We start from the raw sequence: 16,408 nt of genomic DNA on the forward strand, positions 1-16,408 counted from the left end.
CTCTTTGAGATGAGGACACTAGAACTTTACACAGTATTCAAGATGTGGGCAAACCATGGGTCTGTGCTGTTGCATAATCTTTCATTTTATTGCTCATTCCTAGTGTACCAGATGAAACAAGACTTTAGGAAAAGATATGAGAGATTTCATTTCAATTGTTTCAAACTATCTGATTTGCAGTGACTATCCAAATGAAAAACTGACTTTTTAAATCATTGAAGTCATTGAATTGTTGCTTACAAATATGGAGGTCTTCTGAAATGTGTACTCAGCATTGTAGATCAGTATCTCATGTTCTTGTCGTGGCTACGATGGGGCTGTATGCCTTGTGGAAATATTTCCAAGATGCACAGTGGTATGTATAGTCAGCTTTTAGTCACTTTAGATATCACACTCAGAAAGACTGTGATTCCTCTGTTCTGGCTTATAATTCACCTCTTTTTGATAGCTGGCATCATTTTCAAGCTTTTAACTGATAGCTGCATATGGAACATTATCCTGTGCTGAGGTAGTCATGAATAGGCAGCAGCTTTTACAACTGTATTTAATAGATGGATGCAATTGTAGAAGTCAGCACATTATTGAGTGGTTTTGCTTGCAGTTTGGCAGCCAGTGGGAACCCTACCTGTAGATTTACTAACAAGTAAATGTAGAGGAGGCTGAAGAGGAAAATGAGAACAAAGTTGGATAGCTGCTTCAGTAGGGATTTTTCATGGAACATTTTTTTTCTTTTGTGCACTGCTGGTTTTGTCTTGAGAGAAGTGACAGCTAGTGATAGAGGATTTTGCTGCAGACCTAATATGACTAGCAGTAGCTGCAGATATTCAGGATGATTCAAGGACAATTTTTGGAACTCTGCTTGAAGTTGATCCCTGAGCTTCTGCAGCAGCAGCATGTTTACCTAAACTCAGAGTTTCTAATTCATAAAAACATCTGTTTATGGCCATCTTTTTCCCATTCCTCTCTCTCAGGCCTAATTTTGGCATGCAGGGGAGGAGGTGTTTAAATAAAGTGTGTTAATACCAAAGCGTGGAAGGCTTGAAAGTAGTTAGAAGGATACTGATGGCTTTGTCATCACAAAATTCAAGGTGACTGGCAGAATCCGCCTTCCTATTCCTTGTCCCTAGTACAGACAACTGTGTTCGTAGACAGATATTTCTCTTTGTGGGAATCTGTATATTCTAACTACAGATGTAAACATGATCTGTCACTTGAGCCTGGGAATTCTTCCTTTGAAATTTCCACAGAGGCTCTTGCTTCTCCTCTCCTATTGCTTGTGACGTGGCATGCAAAATGAAGTTTGTCTACTTTCTTTCCTTTTTCCAGTGTCAGAAACTGGCCTAGTGTTATTCTCGTCCAGGTGAATTTCCCAATCCTAGAAATCCATCAAGAGAAGGATGATTTTGTCCTTTTACTATACCAGCAATGATGCAGGGCTGACTTACTGTGATGATCAGAAGTCCTTGCAAGTAGTGTACTAGAGACCAGAAGGATCTTTAAGTGTTCTTCTCAGCAAGGAGTATAGACTCAAATATCTTCAGCGTTCACTCTTCTGGGTCTGTGAAAGACTGTGCTTTAATCGTTGTACTACTTAAACATTTGCAGGGCTGTTTGACAAGATTGTCTCATTGCTCTAAGCTTTTGGTCTCTGGAGAAACAGATTATTCACTTCAGTATCTTGGATTTTTGAGCTTTCTGGAATGTGTGCCAAATGTTTCAGTGGCATCTTCATGACTTGCATTTGCAAGTAATGATGTTCAGTTCAATCACAATGTATTATATAGACAAACAAGTGGCTGTTAGATTTGAATTTCCCCTGATATTGTAGAAGACTGAAGCTCTCCTACAATTCATCCTTTCTGGATAGTATGTCCCCATCAATCCATCCCAGTTTTGTTCCCCAAACAGTATCAAAATACCATCTCCACTAGGAGTTTTGTGCGTTTTTTTTTTCCTCTTGAGCCTCATGTTTTAAAGGCTAATCTGTATTTCACATACCTGATGTCAGTGCTCATTTTTGATATCTTCTAAGATGCAATTTTTGCAGGAGATTTCTCAGCTTGTTAATTTCTGGCAGGTTCAGTGGCTTGACTCTTGTCATGCAATGACTTTTGAAATAAACAGTGGGCTATATTAAAACTTGCTAAAAAGCATTCTGATGGATGGACCAGCCCTACAGTGGTCAGTGTGCATTGTATCTGAACCCATGTTACTTCAGTGACAATGCTAAAAAGTATCTTGATTCCAAATCTTAACCGTGCAGCAGGCTGTCACAACTTTGCCAAACGTTATGCTCTCTGGAGCTCTGAAAGTCAACATGGTGTTTAGTAGAGGGGGTTGTCAGTCATTCTGCAATGCATTAGGCTCATCCCCACATGGATAGTTGGTGCACAGTAACTACACCAAATTAAGTTGTCAATAATTAAAAGGTTTATGTGGATTTACTTAAAAGAAAGGAAGGTTATTGACCAGTGGTTATTATATTTTAGGTAATTGTTTCTGTAGTTGAGAACTGATTGAAATGATGGTAAACATGCTCAGCTATCATGTACCACTTGTGAATTAGGAAGAAGGAAGAGAAGAGAGTAGGCAGTCTAAAATACTGTAAGAGAGAGCCTTCTGATCTCAAATGGGGCACAAATATATTCATAGTTAAAATGTATATATGAGCTTCACATCTTGAAGAATACCAGGACCTGGTAAGTCAGCTTGCCTCCTCTGTTGTGTGTCAGGACCTATTTCAGTTTGCCAGTATGATACATTTACCAACATGAGGAATGTTGGTGTTGAATACTAAAAGTTGGCATTGCTAGGCTTTTCAAATACTCTGATTTATTTTCCTCCAATGCAAATGTAGAGAACTGTCATAAATCTATTAAAGTTGGTATGACTGGAGGATGAATGGGAATGTATGGGTAGGGAAGCTCCAAAAGGGGGGGGGGGGGGGGGGGAAGGAAAGAAAGGGCTAGTAAGAATGGCATTTGTTGTTGACAGCTAGGTCATAAACTCAAGCATGTTTACATGCTCAGGACAACCAGATGAGGGAAAATAAATGACAGGCTGTGCCCAGGCTGAAACAAAGACTCAAGCCATCAAGAGATTATAGGAGGAACGTAAAGAATAGGATCACAGCCTTCAAACACTCAGATGCAGAGACAAAGGGCAGTGGGTAAATCCTAATAACTCACAGAGATCCTGATCATGTCAGCCTTAAAGGGTATAAAAGAGCATATCCAAAAGCAGCACATAGTCAGTATCCTAAGCATCATCTAGGAGATCTGAGGAGGACTGGATAGCTGGCATCCCTTGTCCTCAGTGTCACCACAGGAAGTCATGACAAACACCACCTAGATAAAGGGGTCTCGGGGTCTACTTGCTGGACTGATTACTTGAATGTAAACACCCTGTTCTGTCATATGGTTAATGAATATGTGTGAAAGTGGTTTTAAAATGTATGGTTTCTTTTTGTTTGTAGAATTGGATTTGTTTTCATTTTAAGTACAAAAGAAGAAATTGATGGAAATGAAGATGCTGGAATAGCCCTTTGGAGAACTTTTAACTACATTGTGGAAGAGACTGACACCTCTCAAGCCTTTACCTCTATAATTAATGTTAGTTCTTTAACAAGAAATCTCTCTTTTTTTTTTTTTAACTTGTTACTTTTCTATATTGTTACAATTTTGCTGCTATGTATCTACATGGTACATTTGCAGTTACTTTACATGGAAACAAAGTGTTAAAAAGTATATAACATTCATTTCCTACAGAATGATTTGCAGAAAGGTTTTCCTGCTCCCCAAACCAACTTACTCATGTAATTTTCTCTATCTGCATGCAAATGTACGAAGGTAGACACATATCTTATAGCTGTTGGTATTTCCTTGTGGAAAAATGATTCTGCATCATTTGTGTTTGTGGTGTGCCTGCCTTTGTCTTCTGCATCTTTTGGAGTAGTGGCATTCCAAAATTTCTTTGGTAATTCTGTAAGCTTTGCAAAACCTCTGTTGTTTTGTATTGTAGGAAGTGGAACAGACTATGATAAGTTCTTTTTTGGTTGTTCTTGAACTATTCATGGATGTAGAAAACATGGAAATATTCCAGGGTCGCCAATTAATAGATGAGTCTGGTTTTCTGTATGAGAGAACGTGGGTTCATATAGAGATAGGAATTTCAGAGACAGAGTTAAGTGGAGGGAAAAGAAATGTTTTATGTGAAGACTCTGAAAGCAAAATTATATCAGCGAATATGGTATTAATACAGAATATTTTTTTCTAACTTTTGTTTTCTGTTACTCTTTAGTGCATAGGGATGAAGGTTATGAAGAAATTCAGAGGGCTTAAGATGAAAGGAATTAGAGTAATTAGGAGTACTTTGCAAGAGAAATGGAAATCCGCAGTGTTAAATTCTGGCACACATGCAGGACTGTTATCCGTAAATAGTCACAAAATTCCAATCTACAGTGTTCACTTTTAAAAATCTTAATGTGTTTGTTTATTTAGGATGTTTCATAATATAAAAGGAGGAGATAATAAGTATAATTAAAAGATGACAAAAAATAGAACCATTAAAACACAGGTCTGAGATGCTCAGCGCTATAGAGAGAAATGTACTCTATTGTCCTCAGTTAAAAAAGATATGGATTGAATAATTTTATCATTTCAGATTTCTTTTGTATGTTTGAGAGATGATAGTAATAAAGTAATAAAATCTCATGCCGTGAAATAAAAAAGCATTGGTAAGGACTTACCTCATTGTAGGAAAAGGTTTTGCTGACTTACTCAGGCTTGGATTTATCCTATGTAGATTCAGATAACTAGGGTTAGGTAGTCTATATTAAGAGTTTAGATTCCTTCTCTGATCACTGGACAGAAATAACTTCTGGAAAGTTATTCAGTTCACATTAAGTGTATTTTCTTTACCAACTTAGATTTAGGCTAAAGATATAATAGTAGATTCATCAGAGCAGTGCTCTGATGAAAAATTATGTGTGTTTATGATGGTGATAATTATTAAAATAGTATTAATGTGTGGATGAAAGAGATTTATTTTTTTCTGTTATGCAATTTTTACAGATGTACCATGAAGTGAAAGATGGAAATATTCTAACGGTAAATCATGTGAAAAATGTTCTTAGACATGAATTCCCCCACGCTGATGTTCAGAGTATATTAGGTGTTCACTCTGAATATGATGAAGGGAGGAAGGTATGTTGAGAGCTAAATGGTAAGATACATTGCTTACTGCTTTCAGGACTGCAAGTTTTTTTTAATAAGCTCGTCAAAGGGTCTCTCACACTACGATATTGTTTACCCAGTTGTTCTGGGTGCGGAACAGAGGCCTGCCATCTAGGCAAATTGTTATTTCCTTTAATTGTGCTTTCTGGTTATAGTCTGCTTTGGGAAAGACAACTATGGGTTTGCATTTAAAGAATATAGAGAAGATAAGAGAGATTTTTTAATCTATAATCGGTTATGTAAATAGTTTTCTGATAAAATCTATAAAAGTTCTGTTTTCCTTCATGTATCTTCAACTATGCCTACCTATAAAATCTTGCATGTGTTTCTGACCCATGCCATCCATTTTTTTTTGTTTCCTCTTAAAATTTGTTATATAATGTATATTAAGTTCCTTTGAAAGGATTTGTCCTGGGCAGCTGGAAAAAAAAGGTGGTTTTTGCCTGGTACTGGTTGCTCTTCTCTGGGTCACATGGAGTCTTCTGGAGGGAAGGGTAGTTGGTATCTGCCTTGGAAAAAACTGAACACACCCAGGGGAGAAAAGCTCCCTATATAGAATATTAAAGGTGGAAAAATGGATTGACACTCAACAAGAGGAAACCCCATGTACAAGTAGGACTATAAGACTGCAATGAAGAGCAGTGAGGAGACAGCATACATAGGCCAATGGAATGACATAAAGATGGACCTTACTCAAAGATACACAGATATTGCATAGAGTTTGTAGCAATCCAGAAAGTTGCAGAGAAAGAATACAAGGAAAAATACATAATAGGGCAGGAAATTGTTTACATAACCTCTTTATTTCTATTTGTCTTAGTGAATTTTCTCTGTAACCTGTTCTGCTTCTTGTCAAATAAGCCTTGGCTTCTGAGCATAAAAGCCTTTTGAGTTTTTTGGGGGATACTGTCTTTGGGGAATCTACCTCAAACCATGACTGTCTCAAGGTCCTTTTCCAGCATTATTTGCTTAACATTTTTTGTTATAAATGTTAAGCATAATAAGAGAATACTTATCAGCAAGATGATAAAACAAAGGTTTAAAAATCTATGTATAGATCTATACAATTTTTTGTCATTCCATTTTGAGAAATTAGTCCAATATGTCCTGTCTGGTTTCTGTTTGGTCCCTGCTACTCATAAGAATGGGTGACAGTGAGTAGTACTTGGGGATTAGAGTTCATTGTCTCTAGATGTTAGATTTATTTCTTGCTTCAGTCAGCCACAGTCTATTTAATCCTGTGATATTTCTGATACAATCAGGCAGGAGCAACCTTTTATAAAAAGACTGGCCTAGGTCCATTGCCTCAAGCTCTGTTTAATGGTGTGCCCTTTAACAGAGAAGAGATGGATGGTACAGAGTTAGAGACAGTTATTCTCCAGAGGATTATTGATGCCACCGGGTTCTTCCAGAGGGCAGTTTTCATGGTATGTTTAACATTTCTAAATGAATGCAAGATGAAATATTTGGCAGTGGATTGTTTGAGTCATGCTTATATTCTGTATTTTTTATAATGAGATGGTTCAAAATTAATTGTATGACAACTGAAATTATAGTGTTACATTAATTTGCAGTCATGGTTTTGAAACAGTATATTTTGATTATGCAAGACTTAACACTCAACTAAGCATATACTAATCATTTGGGATTTTTCAGCCAGAAAGTGAGCGTATCTTGTAGTTGTTCATTGAAAAACATGTATCTAATATTTTAGAATACTATCTGGGTGATATTTATACATTTTTCACCTGAAGTTGTCCAGAACTTGGTGTGTATATAGAGGCTTTAAGCTTAGTCAAGAGAGTGTGTAAACACTTGGCCTTTTTTATCTTGAAACTATAGAATTACAGAATTTGTTTTTTTCTCTTAATACAGGGTTTATTGAATGATCATATAAATGCAATAGATTTTCTTATGGAACAGCAGAATGTAGTTTCCCGTATAAACCCGACTATTCTTGGAGCAGAAAGAAAATACATACATTTCAGATCTACATCTGGTAACTACCTTTCTTGAGCTGACTGTTGTTATAATTTTTGCTTTCTTAATTCTTAATTAACATGTTGTGGTTTACATTTTACAGTTCCTTTTGATGTGCAAGACTTCTCTACTTTCTCCTTTTTGGACTCACAAGACAAGAGTGCTGTAATTTCAGATGACATGAAGTATTTAACAAAAAAAGGTATATTAATTTTGAATATGAGTTGGTATTACAAATAGTTGAAATTTACCAGTAAAATATCCAAGTAAAATTTACAGAAGTATTTGGGGTATGTAGCAAATGTCAATATTTGTCAAAGTTAGTATTTACTGAAAGTTTGTTTTAGAACTGTTACATAGATGTGATTCCTAACCTGTGTTATTTGCACTTACTGCAAGTATTTTGGGTTTGTGAGCTTGATGAATTAGTTTGAAATTAGTAAAAAGACAGCTCAGATTTTCTGAAACAATAGCTATAATGACAGTTCAAGTACAACAGCAAGTATTTATGACCAATTAACAAATTGTTTCCAACTAATAAATATAACATTTTTGTTAGTCCATTTTTCACTTCTAACAGGGTGATTCAGCTCTAGTTCGTAGACACCTCAGAGAAGTATCTACGTGTGATATAAAAGCCTAAGCTTCCATTATAAGTAGTGGACATCTAATCAATGCAGTCAGTGGGAGCTGGAGAACAATTCAGCTGGCTTAAATGCAGCTGTCTAGATTCTTTTGACTGTATTGATTAAGAATTTGGTTTAGTTGCCTATATAGAAGTTCCTGCAATATACAAGACTGCATGGAGTCAGCAGGTAAGACTCAGGACTTTCAAGAGACTTGCACCATAATGGACTGATGGATAAAAAACAGGTGGCATCCTCAACAACATCATAAATGACACTAGACATACATGTTTAGGTAACTGAATGCTGCCCTTGACCTCTACTGATGACCTCCCTTTCAGGAACCAAATCATACCTTAATATTTTAAAAACGAATGATGACAACATGATAGCCATTTCAGATATAGTAATTTTGAAATAAGATGGATGTCATTATGTCTTTTAAAATGCTTGGTACTGAACCATCAGGAATTGAAAAAGTTCCAGACATCTAAATATCTGTTTGTGTACGCAGGTGTGCATGCACACACACGCACGCACACCCACATGCGCATACCCACACCTTTTTTTCCAGTTTCTGGGTAGTTTTCCCTTCCTCCTCTAAGAAGAAATGTAGCCGCTTGTTAAGGGGCTGGTTGATTCTTGTTTTATAGACATGAAATAAAAAAGTTTCAGGAAGATTTTTGCAACTTCAAAAATGGACACAGTTTTTTGACTTAGTTTGACCAGTTGACCTGGTTTTACTTGCAGATATTGAAGAGGATGTATATTCAGTTTTCAAGAGACCCTTAGTTACAGCATTATCAAGTGAAAACTTTACAGTCTTTGTAATACATATGTGTGTGTGTGTGTGTGTATATATATATATATACACATATACCTATACATACATATATATTAAAAAATTATGCATTTCTGCAGTTTGAGGAATAATTGATTTTATTTCTTATTTGTTAGTGTTCAGTATCAGTTTATTATTTTTCTTCTAGTTAGACTGTTCAATTTTTATATTTTGAGGTTTATTTTTCTATAGAAAAGGGGGGAAAATTTATATTCTGATGGATTAGCACTCATTTATATTTTTATCTTGCGTAAAGTCATGCTTTTTTGTACATTTAAAATATATTTGATGTGAAATTTTTTTATTGCATATGCAAGTACTTTCCTGCTTAAATTAGAGGAAATTAGGAGTAAAACACTTGGGGGCATGATACTGCACAGAATTTTGCATCAGTCTGTGCCTTGTTAACATCTAGGAATAGACAGTTAGCAAGTGCTGATTTACATCAGCCTATCAATGGACAGAATAATCCTGTTAGCAAAGTGCTGTTCTTTCCATAATTTTTTATGGTATTAACATAGTTTTTACTTATTCCTTTATCAGAAAGAAATGCCATAAACTTACATTTCTTTAGAATAATATTATTTGACTCTGACTCCCTTTCTAAAACCTCAGGGGCATACCAGCTAGTTATCAAATGATGACTGGATTTCAATCTGTAGGCTCACTTCTGAGATTTAGAACTCTTGTGTAAAATCTATACTTGGAGGCTGCATTCCACATTTCAAGTTTCTGTCCCCAGTGTGTTTTTCCAGACCCCTACAGAGCATAATCATACCTCTTCACAGAATCTCACCAGAACCTTCTAAACTTCCAGTCAACACATACTACCTTTCAGGAGACATATGATAGTTCTGAGCAGGTTGATATTCTTCTAGAGACAATTTTGCAGAATTTTTCATGTACCATTGCCTTTTGATAGAGAACATGTGGTTATAGACCAGTAGGAAAAAAGACAAATTTTCTAAATATACACCTGTACTATATTTTACTTTCTTTGGGATATATTTGGGTATATTTCCATTTGTGTCCAGAAATGGTAAGTTTTAACCTTCTTTTGATTCAGAGAGTCTCCCTTTGCTGTTGGAGAAAGTGAATGGCCTAGCTTCTGCATTTTTATGACTACTTAGTTCTTTTTATGTTTGGCTATGTGGCCAGCTTCCATCAAACTTTCACTAGAACCTCTGGTAAAGCCGTTCTTATTTGGAGACAGGTTCTTATTTAGGGCCATCATGTTTCAGTGGAACAACAACAGTTCAGTGATTTCAGTGATTCTCTCATATTAACATGATAAAGTACCTCCTAAAATTTTTTTCCAATTCAGAGGGCAAAAGATACTGATGTCACAAGGGTTAGTCTTGCACTTGAAGTTAGCAGTCAAACATACACATAAACTTTAAATCTCAAGCAAAATTAATTCATTGTTATGAAAAAAATCTTTAGAATGTAATGCAGGATTATCTCCAATTTTCAGATGAAGATGTATTATATGCTGTTACTATCTGGATTATTGCTGATTTTGATAAGCCAGCAGGAAGACAACTGCTTTCTAATGCCTTGAAACACTTGGTGAGTTTCTAGCAGTTTTTATTAAAATAATTATTTTATTATTATACGTGTGTTTTAACAACACTTTGTACAGCACAACTTTTAAAATTATAATTTTAAATTAAGGTACAGTGATTTTTTTGTGGATCAGCTTTGGATTCACTAGCAGGAGGCTGTGTGTTTTCATTGTGCTCTTTCTACTACAGCACTGGCTTCACATCTTTTTCCTAGCTGTTGGAGAACGCTATGGCTTCTCTCTGTTTCCTTTGACCTGATGTGCCAGATGCAGCTTATGGGTCTGCAAACCATTGTTTGATTCATGGTCTCCTGAAGCAGGTTACAAACTGTGATACTGTTAATCAAAACAGTGTATTTCTTCACAATTGCAGGCCTCCTCCTAGCAAGCGGCTTGGACCAGGGAAGTTAGGATAATGACTCTTAATGTGAACCATCATGCTGTGTTCTCCTGTATCATATGACATAGCTGTGGCCATGAAGTGACAGTTCTTGCACATACTCGATCTTGGTGTGCTTCTAAGACTCAGGAGGATCATCTGCATTTATGAGTTTGCTTATTCTGAAGTTCTTCGGTATTGATGATAGGATTTAAAGGATACAAGTAAATGCTACCTGAATATAAAGGGCAAAACAAACAAACAAAAAACCCCACCACAGTTCTAGGGAGTATAGAAGAGTAATTATAGACTGAAATTGGGAAAATGTCTGGCTTTACTAATCAGGAATGAAATAGGAAGCACTCTAAGAAAAATTCGAAGTTGGTATGTTGCAGGTAGCTTATGATTCCAAATGTGTCCTAGGAAGAGGCTTGGAAAACTGCAAAGGTGAATACATGGTACCAGTCCCTGTTACAGAAAAGTATTTCATTTATCTGACTGGTAGCTTTACTTTTTTTTCCCCCTTAGATGAGGAAAATAGGCTAGAGTTCCTAACTCTAGGAGTTGAGAACTGTCTGGGCCAGCCAATGTGTGTTAATGAGGTGAATCTAGAAAAAGAATTAGAAAAGGGCTTTCTGAACAGGTTTGCTGGATCTTCTACCAAATAGCAGTTTAATTGGTTATTTTCATTCTGAGATTTCATTTGGATAAGCCTCATTTCCATAGATACTGCTTGGTCCAGTGATTTCCAAGTTTTATGACAAAAAGACCTAAAACATATGATTTTTAAAGTCTATTTATTTGTATATTGATTCTCTACTCTTTTCCAGTCCCTTTACTCTGCTGGGTCAGGATGTAGTAGAATTTCTGATGCGTGTAAAACTGACATAGACAATTCCTGCACATAAGTTGCCACAGCCACTTGAAGAAAAGCTTGTAAGAGACTGGGAAGGGAAGTGGCCCAAGGGTACTCAATGTTAACTATTCCACCTAATATACAGTGATGTTATTTTGAAAAGTGCTGCTAGTATATTTTAATTTAGTTTGGGAAAAACTATAGATGTCTTGGCTGGAAGAGACGTCTAGAAGTCATCTAGTTCAGCCTTCCACTCAGAGCAGGACTGTTGCCATCATTAGACCAGGTCTGCTGTGGCTTTGCCTGAGTGAGTCTTGAAAACTGCCAAGGATGGCGATTCCACCCGCTTCCTGGATAACCTGCTACAGTGTTGCACTGCTTTCCTAGTGAAGTTTTTCCTAATGTATGCTGAGCCAGAATATGTGGCCATTATGCCTTGTTATACAATTTACTGCTCCCAAGAAGAGTTTGTCTCTGTCATCTTTTTAACTCCCCCTTTGTTAGTTGTTGGCTGCTGTTAGGGTTGTCCTTAGCTTCCTCTTTGCCAGACTGAGCAAGCCCAGCTCCTTCAATTTCTCCTCATAGGCTCTTGCCTGTCTTGGTAGCCTTTTGCTGGAGCCTCTCCACTGTTTCAACATCTTTACTGTGCTGGGAGGGGCCCAAAACCAGGCATAGGAGTCCAAGCGCAGCCTCGTAGGCACCAAGGAGAGGAGGAGAACTTCTCTTCATAAGCTAGTCACGCTCCTCCTAATGTAGTCTAGTGTATGCAGCTTGTCTTTTTTCAAGTGAGAGCGTACCTCTCCGCCACAGTTTGAAGAACAAGTTTTCAGGCTTTTTAAATAGATTTCTTAGCAAAACTTTTCTCTAGGGCTGCAGTTTAAAGTTTCTGGTTTAAATATGTTCAATACCACTGGTTTCATCCCTTAGTTTTTATCCTTTTTTACAATAGTTTCCGTTTATCTTTTCTTCATTTAGTGAGGCCATTAATTTCTGTGTATTTGATCCTATCCTAGAGTAAAGATTTCTCATCAATCTCTGTAGTAAGGTTTAAGTGTCCTCACTGGTTAAAAAGCTTCCTGCTGATTATGCCATTTAAATTTTTTTGAAAAACAGAAAAAACCTACAACACCAATTTTGTAAATGAACACTTCTGTATGTCATTTATTAAAAATATACTTCTGCAGAATGCTCAAAGGTAATCATACTATCACAAAAACATTCTGTTTAAAGTATATGTTATAGAACAGGCAACTTCTTTCCAACAGAGTTATAATAAATACACATGCATTAGGTAACAGCAGGTGGAACTGTAAAATTGTGTATTATTCTGTACTCTTCTTTGCAGAAAACAAGCAGACATACACGACTTGGGATTTTGAACAATCCTTCATCAAAAATAAAGGAAGATAGCACAGCCATTGCAAGAGGAATTTTGACAGCTTTTTTAACCCAAAACAACAACAGCCTAAGAAGTTTCCTAAGTAAACTCACTAAGGAAGAGACAGCAAAATCCCTTGCTGCTGGAACTAAAATTGTTAAATTCCTCATCACAGTGAGTGAACACTAAATTAGACTACGACTCCCTTCATTGTTTTTTTTGTTTTATTTATATTTTATTGTAAGCAGATGTAGTTGAAAGTAACAGTGTTTGGCTAAATGCTATAAAGCATTAAATTAGGGGACATTTTAACCCATATGCAGTTTCTGGGCCAGAGACTTGGATTTTTGACAACTTTTATGTTATGAAGAATAGAGAATTTCTTTAAAGGAATCGAATGAACATTTTAAAATGACTGTTAGTTTTTAGAGTAATCTAAATTCTTATACCTTTTTCTTAAAGGTGAGATTTAAGCTCAAGTTCTAACAGGCAGTGGTAGATACCTAGTTGTTTTTAATGCAACTGTGTGCTGAATCTCTGAAAAAGTGTTTCAGCTTAGACTGAGCTTTACCCTCATAGTTCTTCACAGTTGCTCAAGCGTAAAAAATGCACACTAGCTAACTGGGAGACCATGGCTCCACACCAAAAGTCATATACTTAAATTGAAGCTGAAGCTGTTTTATTTAGATATTTGATCACCACATAGCTTGAAGAAAATCTTTGCTTACTTCAGCTGTTACAAAATTTATTTTTGCATAATCAGTCTGCCATCTCATTCTTTACATTTGCTTTAGGGAATGGATGACGATACTTTTGAGAAGAAATACAACACTTTAGGACTGGATATAATTAAAACCCACCAGATGTTTTGCCAGGAGGTTCTCAAACTGCTTCCTGGGCAAATGGCTGTTATGAGCAATGGTAGGGTAAGTAAGGAAATAAATCATGTCTCATTCTTTATGTAGGTACTCTTTATTTGCTGGAACTTCAGTTTCATGCTAAAGGTAATATATTGATCTCTCACTTCTTCAGCCTGTAAGCAGAGAATGGTGTAAATGTTTACCTTCTTTTTTTATTTTGATGTCCTCCTAATTTGTTTATTAGCACCATTCCGTTGGAGCTGCTGTGTACTTCATTCCCACAGATATTTAAGAGATGATATGAAGCAATAGAAAAAATGCCCTAAATAGGTTAATAGTTGTTGTATTAATAATGATATTTAAAAATAAATTTTAAACGTGAAGTTACTTATATTTTACACGGTTTAGAGTAAACATGTATAATCAAAATATATTTAATATATAATCAAGAATAAATTACAATGACTAGATATAATATGTTCAGGCTCTTCTGTTTTAGGTAAAAAGCGAATAGTTTATAAATATTTAATTGTTATATAATCTTAAATCTTAATATTCAAGTAAAATATGGTACTTTTGTTCTTTCAATTTCAAGTTTTTTTTTTTTAACATAGCTTTTGTTACAGTGTGGCTATAGCTTGAACTCTGATTAAAAATACAGTATAGGGCTCAGGATTTAGTAACTGCTGATGACAGCCAATCGCTTACATTACAAAAAACAGTTATATAAACTGCTTCTTCAATCAAGTCTTTCCTGTTTGTTGCTCCACCGTTAGAAGAAAATAGGGATACTATTCTAGCATCTCATTATTGGAAACTCTCTTTAAATTGTGTTCTTAGCTATTCTTGTGTATCTTAAATGGCTTCTGAGATACCCCTGAAATGCCACTAAATAAACCACAGAAAATTTTTTTGTTGATATAGCACAAAAGAATTGTGCTTGCTTTTCTGTGATTAAAAAAAACATAACTAAATATGTAATTTTATTTTATAAATGAATGGATATTACTGTTTTCCATGCTTAAAAAAACTAAAAAATGTCATGTAATAAATTTTGAGGAAATACTTGCCCTGTAAATACTTGAACAAATTTAGTAATGTGTATTCATCCATCTGAAAGAGCGGTTTCATGCTAAAAGCTGACTGTTAAAAAAGACACGGGATAAGCTTTAGTTATATCCCAGTTATTTCAGCATTTAAAGTTTTATATTTATTATCAAAAAGATTTTTTTTCTAATTCCCACCTCTACACAATTAGCATGGTATTTCATAAGCAGGCTATGGTTTTCTCTATCTTATGCATCATCAATAGCAATAAAAAATTGAAAGCTGAATTTAGCAAAATCACCTCATTTCTCAGAAGCAATTGATTTTTGGGAAAGAGGCAGTCAGCAACAAATTTAAATCTTGATATTCTACTTCCTGGGGGACTGAAGGCCCTTGGAATTGCCCTGGGTCAGTTTAGCCTAGTAGACCATGAGTAGGAAATTCACACCAACATCCTCAAAGCTATCTCCTGGGACTTTGAGGCACTTTCTTTTGCCTCAGATATCAAGAAAAGTAATAGCTCTTCTGTTTCCTGTCTCTGAATATCATGCATTCCTTCTGCTTTGCTCTCTGATGAATTCCATTCCATCCATTCTGCTTCATCCAAGAAGCCTTGAGAAATGAAGATTGTATTCACAAGATTAAACAACTAAAGCACCTGGTAGGAAGGTGGTAGTTTGTATTTCAGTTTAAAATAATGTGCCTAACCAAGCTTTTTCTTAAACTTGAATTTGTTATTTCTAAATAGTGTTGTCCTTTACATAGGTATGTATAATGAAAAATACCTTGGATATTTGTGAATATTTCCATTATGACTGTTTCTTGTGACTGAGAATTCTTTGCTTCTCTGAGATTTTTTTCTAATTTAATTAGAGATACTTCCTCAGAAAAAGCTGTAAAACCCTAAGTGTTTGCAAATTGTGAATCCTGTATAGTTACTATGTCCTTATTAATATAGATGTGTAAAAGGCCAGGGTTTTGCGCATTTTTGCTTACAAAAGAAACACCGTATTACTATGCCTAGTAATATCACTTGTCCTCTGTCTAAGATACTAGGTCCTTTAGATGAAAATGAATTTTATGCAGAAGACTTTCACTTATTGGAAAAAATAACATACAGTACCTCAGCAGAGAAGATTAAAACTATTGTCAAAGAGATGGGAATCAGTACTAAAAGGTAAAATATTTTGGGGAGTTGAGGCTTTATTGTCCAAACCTATGAAATACTGCTTTGTTTATTGACTGTGACTAATTAATAATCCTTTTGAATGTGGAACATGGACAAAAACTCATAGTACTCTTTGTGAATATACACTCTATATGCACTTAGTTAAAGTGTTTGTTTTTTCTGTGCTACATCTTCACTATCCTCTTGCTTCTCATCTGCGTACTTCTATGGTAAATTTGTCCTCTCATTTCCTTTTTAGGATTTCTGTTATAGACTTAGCATACTTACCTATTCAAACACATCTATCTAACTAACACTAACACACATTTTTCTAGAAAAAAGGGCATATTTACTAAATTTTATATCGCTTTTTTTTTTTTGCTTGTCCTGTGATGCTGTGTAACATAGTTTTTCACTACATGTATAAGCTATATATGTTGATTTTTTTGTGTCATTTACACTGCTGCTGACACCC

General features: G+C 35.6%; 1 protein-coding gene across 5 annotated transcripts in view; it reads left to right on the top strand.

Annotated features, from left to right (window-relative positions):
* Positions 1-16,408, top strand: part of UGGT2 (UDP-glucose glycoprotein glucosyltransferase 2) — a 103,960-nt gene that overhangs the window by 45,866 nt on the left and 41,686 nt on the right. For 4 of the 5 annotated variants that reach the window (XM_064504618.1, XM_026119437.2, XM_026119438.2 and 1 more), the window contains exons 15-23: positions 3,476-3,611; positions 5,073-5,204; positions 6,497-6,661; positions 7,110-7,233; positions 7,318-7,416; positions 10,156-10,250; positions 12,826-13,032; positions 13,653-13,784; positions 15,815-15,942. In XM_064504618.1, coding sequence (XP_064360688.1) covers positions 3,476-3,611; positions 5,073-5,204; positions 6,497-6,661; positions 7,110-7,233; positions 7,318-7,416; positions 10,156-10,250; positions 12,826-13,032; positions 13,653-13,784; positions 15,815-15,942 — 1,218 coding nt within the window. The remainder of the gene's footprint in view (positions 1-3,475; positions 3,612-5,072; positions 5,205-6,496; positions 6,662-7,109; positions 7,234-7,317; positions 7,417-10,155; positions 10,251-12,825; positions 13,033-13,652; positions 13,785-15,814; positions 15,943-16,408) is intronic. The other variant, XM_064504603.1, reaches the window with a different exon arrangement.

This window comes from Dromaius novaehollandiae, chromosome 1, assembly GCF_036370855.1.
Source record: "Dromaius novaehollandiae isolate bDroNov1 chromosome 1, bDroNov1.hap1, whole genome shotgun sequence".
NCBI classification, from domain to species: Eukaryota; Metazoa; Chordata; class Aves; order Casuariiformes; family Dromaiidae; genus Dromaius; species Dromaius novaehollandiae.